This window comes from Metopolophium dirhodum, chromosome 1 (genome assembly GCF_019925205.1).
Source record: "Metopolophium dirhodum isolate CAU chromosome 1, ASM1992520v1, whole genome shotgun sequence".
NCBI classification, from domain to species: domain Eukaryota; kingdom Metazoa; phylum Arthropoda; class Insecta; order Hemiptera; family Aphididae; genus Metopolophium; species Metopolophium dirhodum.
The window spans coordinates 15,311,288-15,335,439 of NC_083560.1; the positions used below are offsets into that span (position 1 = coordinate 15,311,288).

At 29.1% G+C, this 24,152-nt stretch overlaps 1 protein-coding gene across 1 annotated transcript; it reads right to left on the minus strand.

Moving 5' to 3' along the window:
* Positions 1 to 15,627: 15,627 nt before the first annotated feature.
* On the minus strand, positions 15,628 to 24,152 carry LOC132936431 (histone deacetylase HDAC1-like). Its single transcript, XM_061003158.1, has 9 exons — positions 23,937 to 24,152; positions 19,329 to 19,441; positions 19,128 to 19,245; positions 18,684 to 19,039; positions 18,339 to 18,540; positions 17,658 to 17,966; positions 17,376 to 17,550; positions 17,215 to 17,306; positions 15,628 to 16,463 (listed from the first exon to the last, which is right to left on the minus strand). Exons 1-9 carry the CDS (start codon positions 23,980 to 23,982, stop codon positions 16,420 to 16,422), a joined length of 1,455 nt encoding a protein of 484 aa, XP_060859141.1. The 5' UTR covers positions 23,983 to 24,152; the 3' UTR covers positions 15,628 to 16,419.

Below are 24,152 nucleotides of genomic sequence, written 5' to 3' on the forward strand. Positions count from 1 at the left end.
TAGCAAAAATCTGTTTAGCGCGGGAAAGAACTGAGTAGGCTACAGTCATAAGTTATGACTCATAACTAAGAAACGAGATTTTTACCACACAAAAAGGGGAGTTTTGGCTGTCCAACATTGTTTTTATTTTTTTAATATCATTTATATGAAAAAAGTTTTTCAAGTTTGAAAGCACAACAAAAATGGTTTTTGAAACCATAAGACCTTTTTTATATAAGTAATATAAAAAAAAGGTTAGACAGCCAAAGTTCTCCTTTTTATGTGGTGCGAATTGTATTTCTTACATTGTTTTCTTACGTCGTAAATTTTTTAGACGGAGACAACACATGCGGGTGTAGCATCGTCTTAAGTAGTTAACAATTATAATATTACTATCTATACTATGAAAGCAAGTCCAGATTTTTTCTGACGGGTTGGTTTCGAAACGGCTTGACCGATTTGGCTGATTCTTTTTTTTATGTTCGTAATTGTGTCAGGACAAGGTTCTTATGAAAGAACTTCCTATATATTTTTAATATTTTTTATCTGCTGTTGTCACAATATAGTGAGCTTTGTATTAAATGTTCACGCTTCTTTAGCCAAAAAATAAAATTCAAATGATATTTATAGAAAAGAAAAACTAAAAAATTGAATATATTTAATTATGTTATATTATAGTACTTATATCTAATTGTGTGTGTAGAATTATATTTGTGTTCGAAGGGCTTAGCCAGTTAAGTCATAATAAATAATAAATAACTATGTTAAATACATTTTATTAGGCACTTAAAATACCCATAACTTGCTTTAAAAATAAAATATAAATAAATATTCCTGAAAGGTTTTCTAGAAAATACTTTTACTAAATGTTTATAATTGGATCTGTACTACACAAATTTGTTATGTTGCTCATAGGTCAGAGAGAAAACAAATAGCGCACTGACAGATTTTTAACAAACTTTTAATTTGTAGGTTATATATTGCGGAACATGTACCCAATTATAATAGCATGGAGCATCTGAACATATTTAAATTTCACAGAACACATAACAAGTTTGGAAATTCAGTGTTCTGACAGTTGGATGTGTTCGTTTTGGGAATCCACGACACAAAATACTAAATAAAATTTTATTGATGTGTGCAACTATGTTGTTGTATGTTCCATAATAATAAGAATGCGCCAAATACACTAATATCAGTTTATTGTGACAAACATTTTACGACTGCATGCGCTCGGCACGTATGTCAAATGTCATATCTTATCAGTGTGCTGGACAATCCCCACCACACCATACTATAGTTATAAACTTATAACTTATATCTGATAACAAATATGATTACAGTAACCACCATGGGCAGTTGCGTGCTCGTGAGTGGGGGGTTATATCCCCCCCCCCATATTCTTTTTTTACCAACCTACAGAAAACAACTTATTAGTTATAACAGCTGTTTTCAAGTCATTAATTTTTCTAAATTATTAATTTCATTCGTTGAGTCCTAATTATTCTAACAATGGCAGTTGAAAAATGTTAAAAGAAGTGTTATTAAATTACTATTGAATAAATTGAAAAATTACCTCTTTAAAGTACCATCTTGATCCAATTTGCTAAAATATAAATTACTATATGTTAAAATCAAAGCACTCATTTTGGTAGAAATTTTGTATCCAGGATAAAAAAAATAAATAAATGAATACCATTGTAAAACCACTAGCTTTTAAAATGATTTTGTAGTTAAAAAAGTATATATATTAATAATAACAATATAAGTATAATATAAAATATCCTAGGCTGCCAAACCGTCTCTGCTCAGAACCGTTTTTTGCACAAATAATTGAATTCAGATATACAGTCACCCACTTGTAGCCTACTGTACAGCAGAGTGACTTCCACTTACCCTCTTTTTTTTTGTTCGCTTAAAAAAAAAAATTTTATTCCTGTGGGTCTTAGTATAATATAACATATTATGTGAAAATTGTAAACATAATATTTAATATTAGTATAAAAGTGTACACTTTAATACTAATTTTTTTATTTACAATATAACCATAGTCGTCCTAAGTGGGAGTGGGAACAAAGGGGACAAGTGCTCAAGGGCGTCCATCAATTTAGGGAGCATCATAAAAACAAATGATAAAAAGAAAATTTTTAAATACTTATTTTCAATTGTATACTGTAATACCGAAGAAAAGTACCTATCAAATTGTTTATATTATTATACTATTAACTATAAAGTATAAAATTATGTAAATAATGAATTAAATATATACATACTTACATGCCTATTATAATGTATAAATATCAATATAACCAAAGGATAGACTACTTTTGATACGTCATTATTAACGATGATATAATATGACTTTGTAGGTACTTTACCTATAGATTGTAAGTACCATAACAACCTACCATATATTTGTTTTTATATTACGACAAAATGTTCTTATGTTAATAAATATTAAATAGTTTAAAAAAATTCCAAAATATTTTGAACATTTTAATGTATCTAAGTTTATTTTTTAGAGTTACACCAAAACTCAAAATCGATTTTTTCAAAAACTGGTTTTGCCTAAAAATCTCAGTTTTTCCTTAATTGTTAGTTTATTTTTATTGATGATTTCCTAAGTTCTGGGAATTTTTGATTTTTGACCCTCCAAAGTATTAAATAGATTCTCTTTAATACCAGAAACCGAATAATTTAAAATTTGAATCTGTAGAGGTAAATCAAAATAATAAATTGAACGCTAGTTCAAAAATTGATAATATAGTTAAATTAAATACGAAAAATAAAATGGCAAGACCTCAACAATTTGTACCTAATATTTTCAACGGTTCGGGCGATGAATGCGTTTTAGAATTTTTCGAGTACTTTAACGTGGTAGCTACTGCTAATGAGTGGTCTCCGCAAATAAAACTAACTTACTTGCCATTATATTAAAAAAATTCCGCTTATAAATTATACAAGACATTAACAATTAATAACTTATATCCGACTTTTGATGAAATAGAACAAATATTTAAGGAAAAATTTGCATCGCCGGCTAGGAATCGTATGTTAAGAAACAAATTACGAAATAAAAAATTAAAATCGACAGAAACAATATCGGAGTTCTTAGCAGATATTTTATACTTAATCAGTCAAACAAATTGCACCATTCCTGAGACCGAGAAAATTGATATAATATTAGAGGCACTTACACCAGAATATTATAACACCGTAACTATTATGAATAATGACACTTTAGACAACTTGGAAATTAATTTAAAGAAAATAGAAAATTCAAAGTTGATGCACACAGATTTTCAAAATATAAGTTCTGTAGATATTGACACTCTTAGGAAAGAAAATTAATTTTTAAAATCTAAATTAAATAATATTAACAATGATAATAGAAATTTTAACCAGAAAAAGAAATTTAATGCATATAGGACTATTCACATGCTATGATGTAAGATATAAGATGGCTTAATATTTTTTTTAAATAATGCTGGTCTGGATATTTCAAATTGTGTAAGCCAGGCTTATGATCGTACATCTGTAATGTCTGGAGCTTTTTCTAGTGTTCAGACAAAAATAAGGGAATTAGCACAGAATCCGTGTCCATATTATATTCACTGTCATGCTCACAGGTTAAACCTAGTTCTAGTTGACGTAACGAAAAATATTCCAGAAGTAGATGAAATACTTTGTTTATTTGAAGCTATTCATGCATTCCAATCAGTATCCACAAATCTCTATAACCGTATTATAACTTATAAGATGACGTTCACAATACCGATATACAGTGGCGAAGCGTCATAGGAGACAAAGAGACAACGTCTCCCCACTTAGAAATTATAACACGGGTCAAATAAATAATTATTATTTTGTTTTATAAAATATTTAAAAATGTAAATTTTATTTTATATTTTAAATTATATGATGTATGTTTCAGTATTTGTGTTTTGTTGTACCTAGTATTGTACAGTTATAGAATTCTCAAAATAGATTCGAAGGTCGCGATACAGCGTACGAGCTGGCGATACGGGTCATTCCAAATATGGTATTATATCATATACGCAACGTCTCGCATATTATATGGTCGCAGGGAGATCGTTAATATGAGTTGTGTTTACTATACTTACCCTACCTAACCTAATATAAGATATATGATATTATATGATATCTTATATTATCTATGTATGAGACACGTTTCACCGTTCAAAATAACCTCAATCCTCATTATTTATTATCGACGCCGCCGTCTACTGCCCTGTTACTGCCGATATAGACATAATAATATATAATATATAGTAGTGTAGTGGAGCGTACCTAACCCGGGTATACGGAGTATAATGTATACCCACTTTTCTTTTGTACTGTGAGTGCGTATACTGCGTAAGGTTAACGCATGATATGCTGATATACGCGTATAGGAATACATATTATATTCTATAAATCAATTTGATAAATAATTTTTAACTAATAAATACAAATGCTAAACAAACCTTATCTTTTTGACAGTTTCCTTAAACAAAACGGTTGCTTTTGCGACAGGTATTAATAGTATTTTGTAGCACAGCACAACACTGTAATTAAATATTTGATGTCGATGGGTATAGTGACCATATAAATCTAGTAAAATAATCCCAAAAAAAGCCAAGGAAATAGAAATAAAAGTCTCTTACCAACAAACACTAAACATTCAATGATTATGCTCTAAATATTAAACATTTCTAATTATTGAATAAACTATCGAATTGTTATTGATATTATTTTTCAATATTTATAAAATGTGTTCCGGGGGGGGGGGGAAGTTCTTGGCCGACGTCATATCTAACCAGAAATGTCCAAATTGTTTTTAATAAAAAAGTAAACATTTAAAAATTAACCCGTAGTAAATACTATATTATTTGTAGTTGTACTTTTAAAAATACTAATTTTTGATAAAAAGTGTTTTCTTTTTTCAATTTATTAAAAATAGTTTGCACATCTCTGGTTTATTGACGTTTATTGGTTGATAGGACAATTAAATTAATTTTAAATAAAAAATAAATAAATTACGTCAAAATGTTAAAAAGTTTTTAAGATATATAAACAAATGCGGGATAGGTTTGGTTTTGATAGAAAAAAAGTTAATTGTCCACAACTTAAAAAATAAAGGGTATTTTTTCATAATTTTTTGTATACTTTCATATGATGTCAGCTGGTCCTTTTCCCACGGAGCACATTGTATATGTAACACAGTTTTCAACATGACACATTGTCGTGCTTTAAATAAGTTTAATATTATTATATATTATAATAAAATCATATTATAAAATATTTGTATAATAATATAATAGGTAACTATATAATATTATTCAATATTTTGTTAACCATCATATAAAATGAAAAAAAGAATATATGATAGGAGACTAAACAATAGTAGACATAAGTATACAAATAATATAATACCCACCTAAGATAGGTTGGTCGGTATAATCGAACATTTACAATTAATCTATAATTATACTAATAAATGAATGTATTTAGGAATTTATTATTAATTAATTAATCTATATAGATAATGAATGTCACTTTATTCTGCACTCGTAATCTTGAAAACTACCCTTCCAATTCACTTGAAATTCAACATACATATGGACGGATCTGGGGAAGGTCAGTATCTGTACGAGAATGACAAAATATACCTCCCAGCCTCTCGGTAATTAACGAAACAAGTTTGTAACCAGTGGCACGCTCCAACGGATGAATTTTCAACACACGTCATAATATATATCTATGTATATCTATCTATCTATATTAATAAAATGAACGTCGCTTTTTTCCGTACTCGTAACCTTTAAAACTACCCGTCCGATTCACTTGGAATTTCAGTTTCATGAATGGTAATCATAGAAATATGATACAGCGGAAAAAATAGAAAAAACAAATACCATCCACTTCAAAAAATATAAATTAAAGAACAAATCAAAAAATATTGTTAATAATACTATATATTTATTATATTAATTAAAGTCAACGTAATTTCCAACAGGGACGTAGGTAGCTAGGATTTTATCACGAGGAGGGTCAAGTAAAAAAAAAATAATAATAATTATAATTTATTTTAACTATTTTTGTTAATTAATCAAAAATTAAATTTGTTATGACTTACAGAATATGCTATAAAATGTATAAATTGTAAAAAAAAAATATTATTTAAAAATATTTTTTGTTATTATTAGTAGGCCAACAATGTAAAAATAAAGTAATAAATTATTGAATTAAAATAAATATAAATATCGTATAAATAAAAAGAAAAGCGGGTAAGTGGATGTCACTCTGCTGTAGGTTAGGTTAGGCTAGGTTCCAAATGGGAAATGTATAATGGATAGTATTAAACTTGAATTCAATGATATAATAAAATATCATTGTATAAGAAAAACAATTCTAAGTGGAGACGGTTTATCAGTCTGGATATTTAAATTTTTATTATTTATTATAGCATTTAAGTAGAATTAATATTATAATATTATAATTTTTTATTCGTTGCTACAGTGATAAGCAAATCGTTAGAAATTAAAATCCCATTTTAAGTGGTTTTTCGTGATTTGTAAGTAGTTCTTTCCGTGGCATTATAATATAACTATTGAGAAAATCGAAAAATGACCTGTGTAAAGTACCATCTTGATCCAACTTGCTAAAAGATAAGGTGCCATATGTTAAAATCAAAGCAATCCATCTGGTAAAAATACAAGATATAAAAAAGGAAAAGAAAAATAAACACCATTGTAAAACCACTAGCTTATCGATCCGCTCAGAATCTAAAATTTAGGTATAAAATATATAATATGGATATTATAATAATTATTTTCTTTTTGATTTTGCCGTTGTATTCAACACGTTTTTTGGTGAAACTGATTTTTCCCACTGACTGGATAAAAGAGTCAGCCCTGTGAAACGGCAATTACCAATTTGGTTAATAAAGGACAATCGTGATTATTATATTAGGCATTTATCTTAACTAAGTAAGGTACCTACTAATTAGTATTGTGTATTTTCTTATCAACGTGGTCACTATGGGGTTTATTTTATACGTGGATGACTGCGTATGAGTTGATTCCCGGTACCTGTTTAACTGCACAGATACCGTTGAGTTGATTCCCTGGTCGTTAAGTTCACTGAACCACCAAAAAGTTGTGGTCGGGTGCAGGGCCATTTTTAAGGGGGGCAACGGGACATTTGCAACTAACGGCCAATTTTTGATACATTTAGGGGGCGGTCAGTATCCGGTATAGCCGTATATGTATGGTTAATTTGATGGGAAATTAATTATTAGCAACAAATAGATACAATCACATATTTACTTACATTAACCAACAAAATATGAGGGTTTAAACAGCTTTATGACGAAAATATAGTCATATATAGAATGTGACATTATTTTGTTTTTTGAAAATCGCAATCAATTGTATACTAGAATTGTATCATAATAATATCGTTATCACTGAACTACTCTCTAATTTGAAATTTACTGACATGTAGTCACTACTCACTTATACTGAATTTAGAAACTGATGAGTCAAAGCTCGATCAATTTGCTTTTGTGTATAAGTCTATTGTAGACGAATTTGAGTTTTTTTTAATTTGAAAAAATCGTTTTTTTTTCTATTACGAATTTTTATTTGTTATAGAATTAGGATTTTTTTTTGAAATTAAAGAAAACCTTATATTTGTTCACATTAAAAAAAAAAATTATTTTATTTATTTATTATGAACTAGGCTTCTTGGTGATAAGAAAAAAAGCTTATTGCCAAAAATTACCTGTTTAAAATTAAAGAATATGTTGATATTGATAATATTAAACAAGTAATATAGTTAGGTACTGAAGATGTGTACCCAAATTTACATAAATTGCTATATTAGCTTTAACTAACACCTGTTAGTTGCTAAACCTCCAAGCGTTCATTATCTTAAATGCAGCGTTTAAAGCTTGTCAGAGAATAACAATGAGACAAAAACCATTTTCAAATTTATTAATATAAAATATTGAAAGAGATATGTAACTATTAGTCTTGACACAAAAACAATTATTGATACATTTCAGCAACTAATAGAAAATTAGAATCGATTTTAAATTATTTTATATGTACATTTTGTATTTGAGTAAAAGTTGAACTAAAAATGTGTCATGGTATATAATTATTTTTAATTTTAATTGAAATTTTTTAATTCACTACCTAATCTTATATGAATTTATTTGTGTATTGTTAGTAGGCATCCGGTATATAAGTTAGGTCCTATTCGTCCTAACTGTTAGTGGACTGTGTTGCTGATAAAATTCTAGCAAAAAATTGACCCTAGTTACTACGATATACAGTTCGCTAGATAAAACTATAAGTTTGTTTTATATCTAGGTTCTTAATGCCGACTCGTTCACTTGGTAATATTTTATAATTGGATACTTAATTTATCGTAGGTATCATCACAATTATTAATCATGTTTTAAAATAAAAAATAATTGTCAAAAAGTTATAACAATTAGGTAAGTTCTTGAACCTAATATGAGTTTTTGGTAGGTGGATGGGTGGTATTAACTATTATTGAACCACCAACTGAAAAATTTCAAACCACCTCTGGTACGAGTTAATTCCCTGATCATTATATATTATTTTCAATATTTAATCAAATTTAAGAAAAGCCGTATTTTAGGAGGGCAACAAGGACATTTGCAGCGGGCGGCCAATTTTTGACATATTTAGGGAGGCGGCCAGGCGCCGGTGTATATTATACCAGTAACATTTTTTTTTTTTGGTTAGAATTTGTTTGAGTTAAATTTGTTTAGCCTAACCTTACATATACTTAAACTTTTTGCATTGCATGACTATGATTCGGCCATTTGGCGTCATTTACTCATTTTGTCAATCAATGATAACTATTAATTTTTGTGATTTTTTTATAGTTTACATTTGTCTGTTCTCATATATTTTGACAATAATTAAAATAATGTATCATCGTGATATATCGTGTTGTTCACAAAATGTTTATAAATAAAGAACTACAACAAAACGATTAAAAAAGTAAGATAGTGAATGTCATTCTGCTGTTCATTAGGTGACAAAACCCCCTTGTAAAATTTAAACCAACAACACTAAAAATAATAATACAAAATATTAATAAATTGATCAGATTTTAATCTATACTGCATGTGTAGTATTCTACTATAACATTTTCAAAAATATGATGTAATATATTATAAAAAAGACTTATGTCCATATGCATAGTCCATATTTTGTGTCTTACTATGTTTTATGTGACACACAAATTGATAATGCATACGGCTATTAAAAAGGGTACTAAATTAAAATTGATGAATAGTGGAACAAATTTATACAATTAAATTTAATATGTGATTTTATAAATGCTGTTTGCCATTAAAATAAAACATAAAAAGGTGGGTTAGTGGATGTCGCTCTGCTGTACATTAGGTGACAAGTGGGTCACTCTAATGGATGGTGTTAAATTTGAATTCAATGATATAATAAAATCATTATATAAGTATAACGGTTCTGAGCGAAAACCGTCAGTCATCTTATGATATTAGTATATTACTATGTATATTGGATAATATTATTGTGAATAAAATAATTTATATATTTTCCTATTTACGTGGAACCTTGTTTTAAATTTTCAAATTTTTAGATTTGCTTGAAGACATTTTTTTTTTTTGATAAGGTTGAAAAACTTATGAGAAGTCTTGTAAAACATTTTAAAATCTTAGATATTTTATGAATTCTGAACTCAAAATAATTTGCTAGTTTTCGTGATTTTTCTGTATTTTGTCAAGATTTGAATTTTTAATGCTTATAAATAAAAACTGTGACTAAGGATTTTTAATATTTTTCAAATGTCATTGTAACAATATAGTAGGAGCCTAGAAATTAATAGAAAAAAAGACAAATGAAATAGGAAAAAGAAAATTGTTCCTTAACAGTTTTAAACAAATCAAAATACTTATGTTATCGTGTATAGAAAATGCGAATATAAAAGACCGGTGAAAATTTCAATTATATACGATTACGTTAATTTGTTGTAGAGTTACACCAAAAACCTAAATCGATTTAGTAGAAAACAGATTTTGAGCAAAAATTCCAGTTTTTCCTTAATTTTTATGTTGATTTTCCCAGCGCTTTTGAAAATAATTAGGAATTTTAAATTTTGACCTACCCAAGCACCAACAATCCTCACTTTACCATCGACAAAGATACTCAAGTTGAAAATCAAATCATTGTTTCGACTACTTATCGTGTACACAAACACAAAAATTAAAATATTAAAAAATAAAAAACACATCATTGTAAAATCAATACATTCATCATTCCATTCAGAATCTAAAAGGGATTAATTTTTTATTTCAGGTTGGGGGGGCGTACAAATATGGTTGACCCAGTGCGTAAAAAGTGTAAATACGGCCCTGGGTGGGTGTCGTTTCAGTTGGTAGGTATACTTGGTCTTGGTAAACAGTGTCCGGTATAGCTGTATATTATGTAATATTATAATGGTAAATATGATGGGCAATTCATTATTAGCAACAAATAGACACAATCACATACCTACCTACATTAATAATCAACATATGAAGTTTTAAACAGCTTTATGACGAAAATATAGTCACATATGGTATGAGACAATGTGACATTATTTTGTTATTCGAAAATCGCAATCAATTGTATACTAGAGTTATTCTATAATGTGAAATCTACTGACATGTAGTCACTATTCACTTATACTAAATTCAGAAACAATTAAAAAAGTAGAAAAGTGGATGTCGCTCTCCTGTACATTAGGTTACAAGTGGGTCACCGTGATGGATGGTGTTAAATTTGAATTCAATGATATAGGTAATATCATTGTATAAGAAAAACGATTCTGGGTGAAAACGGTAAGTAAGCCTATGTTATTACCAAGTATATTTGATTATATTATTGTGAATAAAGTAATTTATATATAACCTATTTACGTAGATCCTTGTTTTAAATTTTCCATCCTTAAGATATAAAAATTGAACATTTTTTAATTTTTTATCTACAAAATAATTGATAAATTTTAAGTTTGATAAATGTTGTCAAAATTGAACTTTAAATGCATATAAAAAAAAAATTGTGCCAACGTAGTTTTTAATAATTTTCAACTGCTATTGTAACAATATATCAGGAGCCTTGCATTAAATTTCCACGCTTTTTTACATAACAAATAAAATTTTATTGATATTTAAAGAAAAAAAACTAAAAAAATTGAAAACTCACAATGTCCGTAAACAGCACAAAAATAGTCAAATTTTTTTCAAAATTTTATAGTCTATAGAAAAAGCAAATATAAACAACCTGTAAACATTTCATGTATATACGTTCATTTGTTTTAGAGTTATACCAAAAACCATTATCGATTTTCTCGAAAACTGCAGATTTTGCGTAAAAATTCCTGTTTTTCCTTAACTTTTCTTTAGTTTTTCACGGCACTTTTAAAAACTACTGGGAAATTTTTACTTTTTACCTAATCAAATGTATTTTTTCCGGGGCATTTTTGGCGTATTTTTATTTTGGGGCTTTTTTTACATAGCATTTTTGGGAGATTATAGATACTAAATGTTGGCAGGGTATAAATATAGTGTATGTTATTATATATATGAAAATAATAATTACATAGTATTTATAGAAGGGGGGTGGGTGTTAGGGTCGTAGCCCCCCACATTTACCTATCAAGCATATTTAAGGATATACTCACTAAAAACATTATCACTGAATATAACTACTTATATATTATATAATTATATAAACTAAGATAGTATACATACTATTACTACATTATATATGTATAATGTTTTTATATATATAATATATAGAATATAATGCAGATGCTAAAATTTAATTTTTTTCGTACTACAACCTTTATACCTATTAACCTTAGAGTTACTGTGCCCCCATCCAACAAAAAAAATTCTTATAGGATAATAATTGGTACGAATGTGCTAATGAATAGTGACACAACGGGCCAGTCCACTACTGAATTTAAAAAACTGTACGACCCGATGGTAATGATGTGTACAGTGTACTATACTACTATATAAGTACTGACTCCTTAGCGCCCACCCAGCCTACCGGTGGAGCTATATGCACCGGAGGTTACCCGTGACCAAAAACGGGAAGCAATGAGGATAGCTTGCGACCCGACCTGGGTGGCAAAGGGCACGTGCATACCCCAGCCAACGGTACGGACGCACTCTCTCCCAACTTCGTGGGAACGTAGGTGTGCCCAATGATTTTAACACAACGTTATGTTGAGCTTGCCCACATAATATTGCGATTTGAACAGCCTTTTTCACGCTGTTTTCCAGCAAAATTTTACTGAACGGCGCCGAAAAGAAATAATTTGAATATATTTGAAAACCACTATACGATATTGTGTGTTCCAAAAGGATCGGGCCGGAAAAAATCGGCGCCGTGGAACCGCAGTTTGAAGTTTAATTATAATAATGTATTACAAAAACGAAAAATAATAACACCGCGGTGGTGCGCGAGAGTATAAAAATAAATTGATACAACAAGTCTTACCGGGCGGAGCAAAGTCGGAGCTGTAGCGCACGGAAGTGGTATATTATGTATTATATTATAGTTGAGGTGGTCGTAGATAATTGACGGATAGAGTTGTAATAATAGCGCACTGTCCGGTCGAAGTGTCGAACCGTTCGTCACCGGAGACTGGCGAGTAGGTACAAGTGCCGCGGCCGCGGCGAGTAGGTACCATCGATACGCAGCCGATAATGATGATCGGCAGACGCATTTGGCAGTGCTATCGGTGATGGAAGCGATGGGGTGTGGCGTTTCCGGCGGCTAACTGTGGAAGTGATTGTCACCAGTTTTCATAAGGTTGTCTCGATAATAATCTTACCTTTAGATTTCATAAGGGGTCAATTCAATCAAATTTTTAAATTAACGGAACTAAACGTGTTTTGCTGATCGTAAAATTTGCTATGTTATGCACTAGTAAGACGGGGATAACACATGCGGCGGGTATCACGTCCTCTTAATTAAAACAATAAGGAATCACCTACATAACAATAAGTTTTTATAGGTATGAATGTATGATTATAAAAATAACTATAATTTTTAACAACTATGTAATTAAAATCTGTTTTTATTTATTGTTTGAAAAAATAATAGGTATCTGATACTAAAAAATATATAAGTTGGTTTCATTTTGTGGTAATGTATAAGATCGATACAATTAATGACACTAATGGAAATATTAAACATATTTTGTTAAAATTTGTAATTTGTGTTCAATTGATATTAATATGATTTAGGTTCTGATTAATTCAATGGTTATTGCTTTAGAATTTTATAGAAACCAAAAATGTATAATCCTTTAAGAAAGTGAAGAAACTCAAGACTTTGTTAAAAGATTTAATGACACATTTGATGCATTAAAAAAAAAACACAAAAATGAAGGAATTAAGTTAAATAGATTTTGAGTTAAACATATTTTATAAAAAATAATATGAAATTTTAGTTTTAATTTTAAAACTTTTTAGTTCACAATTAATTATAAACTTTATTAAAAAAGGTTTTGGAAAGCACAATCAATTGGCTAAATATTTGGGAGCAAAATAATAAATATGGTAAAATATCTGATGATGAATTTCTTACTCGGCCAACTGCTGAAGGCCTAACAGTTACGTTGCAATCAACTATAGATTTGTCTAAATATTTACTGAATGAATTTGGGTACTGTTATGTCCTCAGTAATACATTTAGCCAGGAACGGATTGAGGTGAAATTAATATTATATTATTACTTTTAACAGTTGTTGAAGAGTAATAAATGTATTATTCATTGTATCATTAAAAATAGAAGAACTATAAACTGTATAATTTAGTCCTGGATACTAATAACATTTTTTCAGGTGTTTTTTTGGCACAATACGTCAAGAAACTGGGCCAAATGATTACCCTTCAACTCCCACATTTCTCTAAGTATATAAGATGTTGTCTCTGTACTTTGTTTTAAAACCTCTTAAAACTAGCAACTGTAAAATCTTGTAATTATCTTCTCCTAAAATATCTATTACAGATGTTTAACAAATATTTAGTGATACTAGTAAATAATATCTCATTAAGTTACAAATAAATAAAATAAGCTATTCATACATCTCATTTAATAGCTTAAAAGTAAATTAAAATTAATTTTTTCGTATTTTTATTTTAAATATTTCATTCTCTATTTTTTGTTAAAATTTTCAAAGTGTAACAATAATGATATAGCTATTACTACAAAAAGGTAGTAAAACTAGTATAGTTTCGAATTTCAAACTAAAACAGGATTCATTAATACAAGAAGGTAACTGGGAACCAGAATCTGTATTTGAAGACCACAATTATTTCCAGGCATCTACGATAAGTTGTGTTATTTATTATGTGTGTGGATATATGTGTAGAAAAATATTCAAATCTACAAGTTGCAATATTTGTTTAGAAACTTTAAAATGTTCTACTGAATCATCCAATATACCAGAAGCAACCCTAACATTATTAAAGTCAAATGGAAAACTAATTTTTCCTATTTTTTATGTTTTCAATTTGATTTTAGTTTTAGAAAAAGGATTTACTATGCATCAAACAGATATTGATGTATTTAAATTAGCTCTAAATTAATATGATATTGATGTAAATTGTTTTCAATTTTATTAACACACTTATATTTTTGTCACAAGAAAATAATATATTATTTTGACTGTCATTATCTATGAGAAAATTTTCATTTTCAGCTGTAAGTATGGAGTGTTTTTGTAATACGTTGTGTACATATTCTGATAAACCTACTAGTATTACAAATGTATTTTTCTAGCATAACGACAGATGGTGCCAATAGCCAATAAAGATAACTATACTAAAGACTGAATAGGTATATATTATCATGTATTATACTTAATATCTTAATGGCACATAATATCCTAGTCCGACGACAATACTAAGTATTAAACTATTGAAATTTAAATCTTTTATCTGAAACAGCAAAATTAATAGCTGTATGTATACACTAGGGAGCCTATATTATTATAGAGGTAAATACATATGTCATAGGTAAACCAATGTGGAGCACCGTGGTTTGTGGTCTCTCACCTTTCAACATGATTGAAATAACATGATATTATTATGTGTAGCTTAAGCGCATCATATTTGAATCATTTAAGATTACTGCTATAGTAAATCACTTAATAGTTCTTGTGGACAAATTTTCAGAAATTATTAAAAGTATACTAATAATTAAATTTAATTACTTTTCTACTCCATATGTAGAACAAGCCATTCCACTTTTGTTTGCAGGAACAAATTAAGAATATGTAGTAAAAATATAACATCAACATAACTCAGGAAAAAATAAAATAAAACATAATAACCAGTGTAAAGAAGAGATAGAACTGGACAAATGGAATAATAATGTAGCTAACATTTGATAAAGGTTTAGTTTTACACGTTCAATAATTAGAAATTTAATTTAATGCCGATTTTAAAAATGATACCGGCCCTTAGATTTAAATGCATTAAATAACACAGAATAGTTATAAAATAATGTAATAAATGTTATTTATTTTGTTTTATACAAAAAAAAAATATATATAGGTGTATACAGTTATTTAATAGTACAAAATAAAATACATACCTAATTAGGATTGAAAATTATTACCTTATATCAGATCTTAGTATCTTACCAATTAATAAAACTAATTAGACGTAAGACTATAGTAAATTTGGTGGAAAAAAAATAATTGATTACAACTATTTTATCAAATAGCTGACCTGGTACTTTTGATGGCCTTATAAATGTAAAAAAAAAAGTTGCTAGAACTAAAAACATGTACAATTTCTCTGATTGAAAATTAAGATATGTTAGTCTGTACTATACACATTCTATACTTACTGAAGTTACTTAATATTGTAATAATGAAAATAGTTTGAAAAAGAAAATAAGAATCGTTAAATTTAATAACCACAAATCATAAAAAAATATTTGTTGTAGTTGAACATTCAAATAACAATATCATCACTTTCATTTGTTTAAAATGTTTCAGCTGAATAAACTAATATAATTCCAAAAATTAAAACAAATTGATATACTTAAATATGTAGAAACAATTGTTGTGAAATATATCTTTTGCTGTATACTCAGCTTAATATCGTACCTTACTTAATTTTTTTAAAACTTACTAAGGGCGTTATTATTAGAGTTAACAATCATAAACCATAAATTAGTAACTTTAAATAAGATAATTTACAAAATTACATTATACCACTCTAATTATCGAAGTTGTGTACAAATGAATGACAGTAAATCACTGTTTTACTTTTCTTTTTTTTTTTAATTATTTACAATTTTACTATATAATTTAGTCATAAATTCAGGACTTGACAGCATCCTTTTAACTAGAATTATCAGAACTAACAGATTTGTCTTCTTTATCATCTAAAACAAATATTAAAGATATGAATTAACAAAATATATTCAATAACCTATAATTTTATGATTAAAATGTATGCACTTAGGGAAGCTCGCCCTAAATAGTAAATACAACACTGCCTATACTTGAAAGTTGTATAAACCAATGCAACATAATTTCATAAAACTACATAAGAGAACATAACTATATTAGAAACTCACAGAACCTACCCATCCAACCAATTAAAATTTAAAAAATCTTGTAGTGATTGATTTTGATGAACATAATTGTTTAGGCCACTGTGAGTAACATTATTCTATTAAATTAATAATTATATGCATAAAAAATAAAACAAAATGTCATTACATAAGTATAATAGAAAATAGCTCACAATGTTTATGTGCATTATATTAAATTCTAAACAAATAATGGACATTAATTATGCAAATTACAGTGAACTATTCAGGCATTATTTGAAGGGAAAAATGTAGCTGTCATTTATGAAGAACACTTGGCAACCTTCATACAAGATCTTGTTTTGGAACATTAAATAGTAAATAATATGCGAGGAAATGTATTTTTGGCTAAAAACTTAAGTGTACATTCTTCAACACAGAATTTTTTTTTATGAAATTTAAATTAAAAACGTCTTATTAGTTCTACATATAAACTTAATATGACTGACGTATACAATGGAAATTTAAAATTTGGCATTTAGCCACTGCAGTTTCATACCATATTTTTGTTTGTGTTGTGAGTATTATAAAAAATAATTACCTTTTAGAATATTAAATTCAGGTTCATTTACTTCCATCGTATTAGAGTCTAAACGTGCTTGTTTTTTAGCAGGTGCAACCGTTTTATAAGATCTAAAACAAAAACATAATTATATACCTACATGGAATATTTTAATAGTAAAAATAAAACAGTGACTATACCTGTTATCTTTTCGGCTACCACCCCTTACTCTGGGAGCCATTCCTTCATCCTCACTATCGCTATACTCATTGTCAGGTACAATTCGTTTGTCTGTAATGGACTGAGGATTCCTTTCATCTGGGTTAAAATTATCTTCATCTTCAGACTCATTATGTACACCGTCTTCAGGAATAGCTAATAATAAAAATAAGAATTAAATAGTAAATAGTTCATTTAAAACTCAAATGTTTGTATTAAAAAATATGCTATTTAATTAAAATTGTGAGTATGATAAAATTTACCTTGGACTTGAACTCCTGGGGCATGAGGTAGCATTCGTAAGTTTTCAAAGAGTCGGTTTTTAATTTTTTCTAAATATTTTGTAGTATTTGTATTGGTCATGTTTGAAGGACTAATATGAAGTTTGAAATCGGGTCCAAAGTATTCTAAATAGTCATTATTCGGCAATTTATTAGCAATTTCAACTCCTAAGGCTACAGCTGTCTCATATGTCCAACATCGAGATACATTTCGGATAGTATAACCACCTCCACCAACCATAAGAAGAGGTAAACCATAACGTTTTACAAATTCAACACATTTACCATGACCTAAAAATATTAATTTAGTTTTTAAATTTTAAATTTATAAATTTATTTATTTTTTTTTTTTTATTGGATAACCTGCGGCAACATAGGACATTGGGTGTGGGGGAGGGCACTATAGGTGTTTTTTAAATTGGGTAGGTTGGTACACGTGTGTGTTGTGTTTGGCAGAATTTCTAATGGGGCACCCGTAGGTTTCTGCCGTGCCCCGGGTGGGGGGATGGTGGCACTTGTTCTCCGGACACCGTGACTTGCCCGAAGTAAAATGCCGCCCACGGCCAAGGTATCGAACTCGGGTCGGCTGCATCGTAGCCGACGCATTAGTCCGCTCGGCCACTCCGTCCCCCCATAAATTTATTATATATAAAACTTTCATACCTTTAACAGTTAAATTAAAACATCCAAGCCTGTCTCCTGTAAGTGAATCTGCTCCACATTGTAATACAACTGCACTAGGTTGGAAAGTCTCCATTACTTTAGTAATTATTGGTACGAATATTGATTCATAACTATCATCATCCATTCCATCTCCTAAAGGAATGTTAACTGCATAGTATTTTCCTTTTCCAGCACCAATGTCCTAAAATAATGAAAACATTTCAATATTGTTATCAAATAATTTATTTACCGGAAACCACATAAAAACTAATTCATTAAATGTTAAAACAAATGCTAACATTGCAACCACTAACAAGTTAGTTATTTTACTATTCATTGACTTACTCTGAGTTCACCAGTACCAGGGAAATATTCACCATATTTGTGGAATGAAACTGTCATAACTCTATCAGTAGTGTAAAATGCTTCTTCAACGCCATCACCGTGATGAACATCAATATCGATGTACAATACTCGTTGATGGTATTTAAGCAATTCTAATATACCAAGTACGATGTCATTAACATAACAAAAGCCACTGGCTTCAGATTTTTTTGCGTGATGGAGACCACCTCCCCAATTTATACAAATATCTGTAGATTGCTTATTTAACTTTACAGCTGCTGCTATTGAACCGCCCGCAGATAGTTGGCTAAATTTATACAGACCATCAAAAACTGGACAATCTTCACCTACATTGACTATAAAAAAAAAAGAAATAACGGATTTAGTTTATTTTTTTAATCAATATTTACAGATACATTTGAGTAAAAGTGACAGTATACTTACATCTATACATTTCTTTAATATACTTATTCATATTATTTGGACGAATATTTCGTAAGAAGCGTATATACTCATCACTATGGAATTTGGTCATTTCTTCTGCAGATGCTTTATGAGGTCTCTAAATTATAAAAATTGATTTTATTAATAAATTACTAAATTGAAAAATATCATTAATACTAAAAGATATCAAACTTGACTTACATATATTTCCATTTTTCGGTATAAACCGTAATTTAAAAGCAAATTATGAGTCAGTCGAATCCTATGTGGTTTCATAGGATGACCTTGTCCATAATAACAGTTTTCTATGTCACCTGTAAAAATGTATAATAGTAAATTGCATTAAAAAGCTATGGTTTAGTAAAACTGGTACTGTAAATGTGGCTATACGACAACTAATAACTATCAAGTTAAAGATAATAATGCAATACTATTTGTTTATAAGTCTAAAAATATTTTTTCCCAACAGCTATATTTTACAATTAATAATACAAAATTATTATCAGTAATGAAACCACATTTAACGAGTGGTCAAAAATAGTATTATTTACAATTACTATTCAACGATATTACCTAACTAACAAAATTAATTATTATTTAATTATAATTAATTATCGAATTATCTGACATTCCCAGGGGCTACGTGTACCATATTTGGTACACAATGGAAAATCATCAATTCCGATACAAAATCACATTTTATAATCACAAAATAAACTAAAATAAAAATATCAAACGTTTTCATAATGTTTAAGGTCTGTAGCAAATAAGGCATGTTCACTACTTTTTGGGTTAGCTCGAATCGGTAACCAATCATGTACCAAGAATGGTACACATGGCGCTTAACCTGTTAACTAACACGTCATATGGGAACTATTGAATGTAAAAAAATGTATAGGTACATAAATATAAAAGGTATTTGTTGAATCATACCATAATGGTGATTTAAGTTTGAATAGTATAAAAAGTTTGGAAAAACATTATGAAGAGTGCGTTATTTGCAAGGTTAATCAGATCCTTTTGAAGTTAAAGCTGGCCTAGAACAGGGAAACGCTTTGTCACCTACATTATTCAACTTAGCTCTTGAAAAAATATCAAGAGATACAAACGACGACAGAAGGATGGAGATAAGCAATGAGCAAGTTATGTTAGCTTATGCAGATGACATTGTGGTAATGGGTGAAACCAGGGAGGGAGTCATCAACTCAATATATAAGCTCATAAATGCAAGTAAAGGAATAAGATTACATGTAAACGAGGGGAAAACTAAGTACATGGTCGTATCGAGAGTCCGCCAAATATAGATTTCATAGAAGTTGATAATTATAAATTTTCAGTACTTAGGCGAACATCAACAACAAAAATGATATGCATATAAAAATAAACGAATGGATCACTAGTGGAAATAGATGTTATTTCAGTATTATCAAATTTCTGAGATCTTAGTTGTTATCTAGAGAATCAAAGATACTACTATGGCATAGCTACCTTCAACCTGTGATAACATACACCTGTGAAACCTGGTCGTTGACTAAAGGTGATAGCAGAAGACTTATCACATTCGAAAGGAAAGTGTTACAAACCATATATGGACCAATCTTTAACCCAGAAACACAGACATACGAAAGAAGAAGTAACGAAAATGTAAAGCTTCTTTATAGTAAGCCACCAAACATACTGTTCTTTTGTCGGAAAAAAACGGTTAGAATGGTTTGGACATGAATGGAGAGCAGATGGACAGTTAATTAAAAATGTATTAATCAATAAAATAAATAAAACAAGACCCCTAGAACGACCCAAAACCGGATGGACTGATGTAGTTGCAAAAGATATAGTTATGTTAGACCCAAACGCAACATTAGAAACAGCTTATCAAAGATACAAATGGAGAGAGATTTTGATGGCAGCAATGGTCCTGAATAGACCGCTAAGCTGATGAAGAAGAAGAAGTATAAAAAGTTTTGAGATGTATATTTTACCAAATTTGGTAAGTCTAATGCAATATTAATTTGTTATAATTTATAAGTATTATAATTTATTATATACAAAGAAAGTTTAGTTCTTTACAAAATGTGTAGGTAGGACATATGTATATTAGCTAAGATAAATTTCAGAATTTTTATTTTATTTTACATACCTGATTTTTGTGTATATTTTTTCATGTAAGTCAGGCTATATTTAATTGTATAATCAACTAAATTATATGTAATTACTTGTAATCTTTATATATGTAGAGTAATTAAGGTCATCAACAATTATTAACTACAGTTTATTCAAGTCTTTTATACTTTAAATAATTTTATACTTCAGATTATAGGCACCTAAGATTTTTAGAGATAGGTACCTACAGAATGGAATAAATTGAAGATTTTGATTAAGACAAAATAACACACATAAGACAAATTCAAAAATGGCTTGTGCATCTTGGTACCGTAGTTTGGGGTGACTTTGATAATGCGAGGTGAGATTGATTTTTATCGGAATTATTGATTTATTCGTATAGGATGACTACACTGCTTATATAATAATAATAAAAACTATCAGTTATTATGAGTGGTTAGATTGTGATAATATTTATCGTTGGTACAATCATGTTTTTTAAATTCTTCGATCTGTATTATCACATTTACTAACGTGCGTGTTAGTCGTCAAATTCCTGTTGCTCTCAAAATATCGCCGCAAAGTAAGTAAAACATTATATTATAAGTTTTTTATTAATATGGTCCAAATGATACACCTGCATGGAACAAATCTGAACTATCGTTACAATTTAAAAAAATATATCTATTGAGTATGCTAGTAATATGTATCTTGGGGCGAGATTGTTAATCGTGATGGGGTGACTTTGACTATAATTCAAATATATTTTAATATACACTTTTTGTGGTTAATAGTGGCTCGTAAGTAAAAAAAAAAATTGGGTGCCTAACCTAACCTAACCTAAAAAAAAATAAGAGGAAGAAGATAAATGTAGCACCAGGAGTAAGTGTTACTACAGCACTTTTAGGTTTGGAAACTAGCGATGAAGATGAAGTTGTCCCATTTGAAGACACAGATGAAGAGGAAGAAATACAAAAAGAAGCTTTGCCAAATTATGAAGTGCCCTCTACTAATAATATAAATATTGGGACATTCTTGTTGGTAACTATAACATCAGGAAAAAGAAAAAAAACAAAATATCAATATGTAGCAGTGGTAAAAGACATTTCCAATGACATTTCCTCATGAAGTTGATGTGTTTGAGACTTAGTTATTGTTGATTTATCAAAATTGTAATTTACATTACAACTTACTTAATACCTAACCTACTTAGTACCTATAATATTGTTATATAATACCTACCTAAGAATGTCAAAGAGAGACTGAATTGTTTAATTAATTAATTATTTTATACTATGTTTTGTTTTAAAAAGTTCTTTATTAATTAATTGTTAACCTATTAACTATTTAATAAATCCTAACTAAGACTGTCAAAGAGAGACTGAGTAATGGTATAATTAATTGTTTTATACCTATTGTTTATTTTTAAAAATTATAATATAATAAAGTTTGTTTTGTTTTAGTGAAAAACATAATTGTATATTAATTATTACAAAAAAACCTGATCGTTTAAAAATCCTATCAAAGTCACCCCACTGTACATTTTATGCAATAACTTCTAAACTACTCAACCAAATTTTATGTGGGTCGAGATTGACTGGTCTATATGCTGTACCATCAATTTAACATAGAAAAAATGAGGGTATCAAAGTGACCCCACATGTGGTTTAAGATTGATAGGAACATTCAAAAAATTATATTAAAAAAACTACTTACGTTTTTCAAAATATTACTTAACCTATTTAAAGGCAAAATAGAACTTGAAGTAACGATACCATTTTGAGATTTTTATTCATAAGTATACAAAAGTTATGAGTAATAATGTGCAAAGAAAGTTGTAAAAATTATCAAAGTCACCACAAACTACGGTATGTGCATTTATTCTGTGTGTGAATAGAAATATTTAAGGTAACCATGAAAATTAAAACAGATAGGTTCCTAACTTACTATAAAAATGTAGTAAGTTGCTTTGGTTAGTACTGTTGGAGTCAAGGTGTAGGACCACACTCTTATATTTATTATTGCAGTATTGCGCATGGTGTACGTTGTACAATATATTAAATACTATTTAATAAGTGTCACAAGGAAAAGTTAGTTTCTAAAGTACTAAAAGAGCCATAGCGAATACTTAAGTAAGACCTTGTAAAAGACCATGTAATCTGACTGTTGTCTAGTATACAAAAGGCGTACCGAGAGGGAGACAAGACACACTTTTTCTGCGTGACGACTAGTATTCATGCTAGAGATATTTGTCTTAAATTGTAACATTACTCTGAGTGTTTAAATTGTGTTAAATACTAACTTAACGTCAATAAATTCATAATAATAGTTAATTTGACTACGTAATAATTCATTTGATTCGACCTTTGTCAACCGTGCTCCACAACTGGATCACAACAGTACTTTATCATGGCTTGCTTGATTACAATATCAGAGACAGTCCTTATTAGACAAATATGTCATCCAGAAGTACTGAATAGAATTAAAAAAAAAAAGAAAACCCCATCAGAGTGGGCATAACTATTAAGGTTTTCTTATAGTGCGCCGGTTGTGCGGAAACAATCGACAGAGACGGTAAACACTCTTTAACTGCAGCTGACCAGACACCGAAACAAGTTATGTCTTAGCCGTCGCTAGAGGGTCAGAAGCATTGAACGGAGACGGTCGAGAGCATACAACAGATTTAATAACGGTTTAAACGATACTCACTGTCGTAATAGTAACAGACTCTTCTCTTTAACGGCGTGACTGACATTGTAGCGTCCAAGGTCTGGCCGGTGGTTTAGGTAGTTCTTGGAGTTATCGGTGCGTGCGAGTGTGGCGTACGGCTAACTGACCGGGAAATTATTATTGTTATTTACTATTGACTATTTAGAACATCGCCGTAAACGCAGTTGGAAACGTAAAAAATGCACCGTACATTTT